Source organism: Dipteris shenzhenensis, chromosome 10, assembly GCF_047967505.1.
Source record: "Dipteris shenzhenensis isolate YYH24624 ecotype China chromosome 10, Dip_SZ_1.0, whole genome shotgun sequence".
NCBI classification, from domain to species: domain Eukaryota; kingdom Viridiplantae; phylum Streptophyta; class Polypodiopsida; order Gleicheniales; family Dipteridaceae; genus Dipteris; species Dipteris shenzhenensis.
This window is the reverse complement of record NC_141605.1, coordinates 39,407,547-39,412,824: the sequence shown is the minus strand read 5'-3', so window position 1 is coordinate 39,412,824 and position 5,278 is coordinate 39,407,547. Positions and strand designations below refer to the sequence as shown.

At 40.9% G+C, this 5,278-nt stretch overlaps 1 protein-coding gene across 2 annotated transcripts; it reads left to right on the top strand.

Annotated features, from left to right (window-relative positions):
* Positions 1-435: 435 nt before the first annotated feature.
* LOC147897802 (10 kDa chaperonin 1, chloroplastic-like) lies at positions 436-2,931 on the top strand. 2 transcript variants are annotated; one of them, XM_087380660.1, is made up of 8 exons: positions 436-478; positions 526-623; positions 1,601-1,704; positions 1,794-1,844; positions 2,098-2,163; positions 2,296-2,343; positions 2,441-2,470; positions 2,609-2,931. In XM_087380660.1, exons 2-8 carry the CDS (start codon positions 530-532, stop codon positions 2,675-2,677), a joined length of 462 nt encoding a protein of 153 aa, XP_087236786.1. In that variant the 5' UTR covers positions 436-478; positions 526-529; the 3' UTR covers positions 2,678-2,931. The 2 variants fall into 2 exon arrangements, with proteins under 2 accessions (XP_087236786.1, XP_087236785.1); XM_087380659.1 differs by lacking the exon at positions 436-478 and having other exon boundaries at positions 506-623.
* Positions 2,932-5,278: the final 2,347 nt, after the last annotated feature.

Below are 5,278 nucleotides of genomic sequence, written 5' to 3'. Positions count from 1 at the left end.
ACAATGAACCTGCAACATTTTCATTTTCACTTGTAGAAAATATTTTCTCATTCTTGTAAAATCTCAAGAATTTTAAGTGACGTTATATGTTAGCTAAAAAATCTGCAAATCTAAAGAAAAACCTTCAAAATTTTAAAACCCAAGTTTTGTGATTTGTTGAGCAAAATGCTTTTGCGAGAAAAATGTTTTTGTTGAACATTGCATGATAGCCTACCCTAATAAAGTGGGAGGGAGAAGCTCCGACAAGGTTTGACTGCAAAATTAATCACTACTAGACCATTCACTCTCGCTTCCATTGGAGAGCTATGCGATGGAAAAGATAGGAGCCCTCTCTTGCACGGAGTAGCTTCGATGTGTGTAACAAGATCCTTGAGGGCCTTTAGTGTTCGCCGACCATGGGTTAAAAAAAAAACTCGTCTCCTATTGGTTCAATTGGCCGAAACAAATAAATAAAGTGGAAGGGAGAAGCTCCGAGAAGGTTTGATTGCAACGTAACCATACCATTCACTCTCCTCTTGTGCACAGAGCTATGGCTGCCCTCTCATCAGCTCTGTTGACTTCTCCCACGCAGTCCCCTTCCTTCTCTGCTCCTCGCCTATGCATCCGTCCCTCCCTTTTTCCAGGTATGTCGCTTACTTCTGTACCCTCCAGTTGTAATGGGTCGGTTTGCCGTCATTGTTCTAAACCTTTGTTCAACAGTTTTTCAATACAAGTATCCTCCGTTGCGAGTCCGCTACCTTCAGCTTATGTTTCATAGGTCCTGTAGGATGCTCCTGGGGAGAGCCCATTGGAAGCAATATGCTAATTATTGCCACTATAGTGATTCAGAAATCCATGGCAGACGGTAATTGTGAAAGAATGTGTCACAGCCGCTTATTCTTGTGATTATGACATAGTGCGGGCACAGACTTCGGCTACACATCCATATTTCTTTGTTATTGTCCAGAGTGAAGCCTGCTGTTTCGTCAAATGCCAGCGTTGTTACCAGTCAGCTTTCTTGTGGAGCATATTTGACACATCAGGGGAAAACATAGCATTCACGTCCTAACGCACCTACCAACCTGCATAACCTGAGTACACAGCCAGCCCAATGGGATGGCTCCTGCTGAATGAGTTGTTGGACCATCCAAGGAGGATTCTCAACATGCAACAGTCTAGCCAGGCTTGCTTAGGCCCAGACACATCTCTCTGTGCATGGCAGTTATCTACTGAGCTGCAAAGTACCGATAATTGTTTATGTACTTCTGTCCCATGGATTCTGGTGGGTCCTTAGTGGACAACCATAGTCATTTCAAATCTCTCTCTCCCTCGCTCTCTCTCTCTCTCGTGTTCTTGAATGAAGCGCTTCTTTCATGAAATAGGGATGTGGCTATTTTGCTTACTACTAGCTCACAACAATATTGCCTGGTTGCTCGTAGTTTACTTTTTGACTTTACTTCTCTCTCTCTCTCTCTCTCTCTCTCAATAAAGTTTAATACAGTATTCTGTGAGTGTCCCTGAGTGAATGTTACGGCTTTTCTGACTCGTATGCTTTGATTAAGCGTCTCTTTGTCAGAATCAGCTTGTGTGGATCATTGCACATTTTCTTTCACTGATGCAGGAAAAGGGAGAAGTCTGTTAAAAGTCAATAAATATGCCTCTGGATTTTGCGAGTTGAGGATGCTTACTGCAAGGGCAGCCCTGCAAGAAGTGGATGTGTCTAAGGTAGCAATGTTACGGGGTGCAGGGTCTTGACATGCGCACTCTTTTTATAATGCAAGCGTGAAGCTGACAAATCACATTCTATTGAACAGGTAGTTCCTCAAGCAGACAGAGTCCTCATCCGACTGGAAGAGCTTCCGGAGGTACTTGGTTTCTTTTTTGGAAGCAGTAAAGTAGAAGTTCAAAAGTCTTGTGTGTGAAGGCTGCCCATCTATTAGGGGTTTAGTGATGAAATCCAATCTTTGAGAGGAAATGGCAATACACAAGGTTGGGATCGGCTGATTTTGTTGATTTCTGTAGTCGTGAGATTTGTGCGTCATCTTTGAAAAGGCTGAGTCTTTTTGCTACTGAGTTGTGTTTTATTGAAACATAATGCATTTCTATATTTTTCCACAGAAATCCGTGGGGGGAGTACTTCTTCCAAAGTCAGCAGTAAAGTTTGAACACTACCTTTGTGGGCAGGTAGGATTTTAAGTTCTAGGAAATCCTCTGCAGAAGCTTTTCTGTATCTTTGTATATTCTGCATGAAGCGTGTTTATTACATGGTTTGGTATAACTACACTTGCAATAATTTGCGTTTGGATTTGTTCGTAGGTTCTATCTGTGGGTAAAGATGCAGGAGCTGTAAGTGTAGGTCAAAAGGTTAGTGCTTGAACAAAGGAATAGTGTTTTGTCTTTTCTACATTATGCTCTGTGCATTACACTTGTTCCAATTCTGAGATTGTTTGGTGCTTTGAAGGTGCTATTCTCCGACCTCAATGCCTATGAGGTAAACCCAAACTTTGCATGGTATCTTGTATTTATAGCGATACTGTTAACTGCAGATTTGTACAATTTTGATTGTGAAATCCACAGGTTTTGCATACTTTTAGTCATTGCTTGCCATATCCAACGGATTTTTTTCCAGGTGAATCTTGGAACGAGTGATAAATTATGCTTTTGTCGAGGAGGAGACTTGTTAGCTGTTGTTGAGTGAAGGCTACACTTAAAGGAGCCTTCCCAAGGAGTTGTCATGCTGGACAATCTATTTTTGTAATTGTAGAGGGTTTTCCCGGAAAGATTCTTCTGAATAAGATTTTGAGTATCAGAAACCATTATTAGGGTAAATTTTACAAAATGCAGAACTGTTTTACTATTGTGGGGTGTTTTTGATACCCTGGAATGAGATTCTTCACCATCCGCCTTGATTTATTGGACAGTTAAGGGGGTGGAATTCAGATATCTTTAACCCGTGCTTTGCATTGTTGTGGGGATTTGAAAAGAATTTCTTCACCATTTGCCACGTTTTATGAAAATATTACAGGGGGAATTCAAATACAAAAATTACTATTGCTTTGCATTGTTGCTTGGATTTGAAAATGCTTGCTGAGTCGAGCAGTAGTTATTGGAGTATGACTAATGCCTTTGGTGGATGAAGAGTGTTGTATATACGTTTTGGATGAAGGTTCACAGAACTGTAGTACAATTGTTGGCAGTATAAGAATTAAGTGTGAAACCTAAGTTGATCTGCTAATGGAATTGATGCTCTAAAAGAAGTAAGCCAAGGGAGGCAGCCATGCAGGAGAGTGTTGATAGTATGCTTGTTCATGAATTATAGCCTTATAACATTTGTAATGTGACTTTTCCTAAGAGATGAAAGAATCTTTACGTTGAAACTTTTGTGCTTCTCGTTCATGAATTATAGCCTTGAAACATCTGTAATGTGACTTCTCCTACTGTATCTTGAAACTTTTGTGCTTCTCGTTCAATGAAGTTCAACATATAAAGGACGTGACCAACAGCCGTTACACTGGATGCTGAGTTGTTCGATGTGGTACAGCTGCAACTTTATCCTACCACGTCTACAACTTTAATCGCTAAGGACAGATACTCGAATCCCTTACTGAATTCCATCAATTAAAGGGTTCACTCAGTAAATTATCGCATGAGCTATCCTAGCTCATCCCAAATTCTGATCATTAAAATTTGGCTCCGTACTTATAAGGTGAGTGGTTTAACATACCAAGAGCAATGAGAATTTGAGTGTGGAGAAATCATGTTCTCTCTCTCTCTTTCTCTCTCTCTCACTCTCAGCCGCTCTCCTCTGTCAGCCGCCTACAGTTGCCTAGCAGTTCTCTTTGCTTAGCTGCCCAGCAGCAGCTCTCTCCCACCTAACACCAGCTCTCCTCGCCTTCCTCTCTAGCATCCTAGGAGACAACAAGCTCCAGCATGGTCACCAGAGAAGAAAAGAAGCATCGCCACAGGTTGCGGGTAGCTCGAAGCTAGGTTTAGTTCGTGGTGTTCGTAGCTCATCAGCTTGTCGATTCGTAGCTCTTTTTCTCAACGTTTTTCTCAACGCCGCCAGCATAGCTTGACTTTGAGTTTAGTTCAAACCTATTCTAGGTTAACTCTAAGGTTAAAAGTCCAGACTTGGGGATAGTTACATCGTTTGAGTACTCAGATTTATGCAGGCCAATATTGAGATTCCAGTATGAGGTCATTTGCTACCTCAACTCTAGTTAGCAAACCCTCATACTCTGCCATTGCAGCATTATCGATTCCCCGGAGGATCATTGGGAGGGAAGTGTAGGATATGGAGCGTATGAAAAGCAAGAAATTATTGGAGGTACACAGATGTAATGCATTTCGTCTCCATGGTTAAGGATATGATTACCAATCAAGTTAGCTCAATCAAGCAAGAAATGGCTGTTTGCTACAACAAAGCCAATAGAGTGGATCTTTTTGTGGGAGTATGACCATCAATCAAGTTAGTTCAATCAAGCAAGAAATGGTTGTTTGCTACAACAAAGTCAATAGAGTCGATCTTTATGTGGAAGTAAAAGAGAAGGAAGCCAGAGCACGTAGTACAACACTCTTATGCATTGGGGGTCTAAAAGAGGGTTGCCTTCATGACGATGAGGAGAAAGACAGATGACATAATCATATGTCTTAAGAAAGGAAGTACCACAAGTTGAATGGGATGAAAATGATACACATAATATCTGTCAAAATGGCACACAAGCACAAGTCTACTTGAGAGGGAGGGATTCTAGAGTTAAGACCCTCAAACACAGAAGCTTAAGAGTACAAAGATTTGGATATCTAAGGAGCTCACTCCAATCCAACTCAAATAAAGAACTGTGAACTCACCAAAGTACCCATTGGGTGGTTTGTCGAGATGGGTAAGCATTGATCAGGGATTTCAAATCCAAACCTAAATACTCTCATTCTTAAAATGATGTTAACAAGGCCACCTTATGATAGTATTAAAATATAGCTATGCCCTATAATAACTTGGGTGGAGTTGAGCCTTGCGCAATCCCTAGTTATCCAGATGTAGTTTGTCACTTTTTGGTTTTGTACATTGTCTCATAGATCCCGAAGGTCTCTCGTTGAGTTATAGATCTTTCTCTTTCTTTCTTTCTCTCTCAAAATGCAAGAAGAGAGGGGAAAGAGTGGATATCAACTCACAAATTCTATCCTATTAGATGTGTTGGATTCCAAGATAGATGACATTGCATCTTCTATAAATTAGCCTTAGGTCAAGAAAGGAAGAGCCCTCAATCTCAGAATAAATGATTGATATACCTTGTAAACA

Bases quoted from the DNA above. Each gene is read 5' to 3' on its own strand.
- LOC147897802 (XM_087380660.1), top strand. From the start codon at position 530: ATGGCTGCCCTCTCATCAGCTCTGTTGACTTCTCCCACGCAGTCCCCT. The intron at 624-1,600 runs GTATGTCGCTTA...TCACTGATGCAG, and splicing joins CCGTCCCTCCCTTTTTCCAG to GAAAAGGGAGAAGTCTGTTA. The intron at 2,471-2,608 runs GTAAACCCAAAC...ATTTTTTTCCAG, and splicing joins CCGACCTCAATGCCTATGAG to GTGAATCTTGGAACGAGTGA.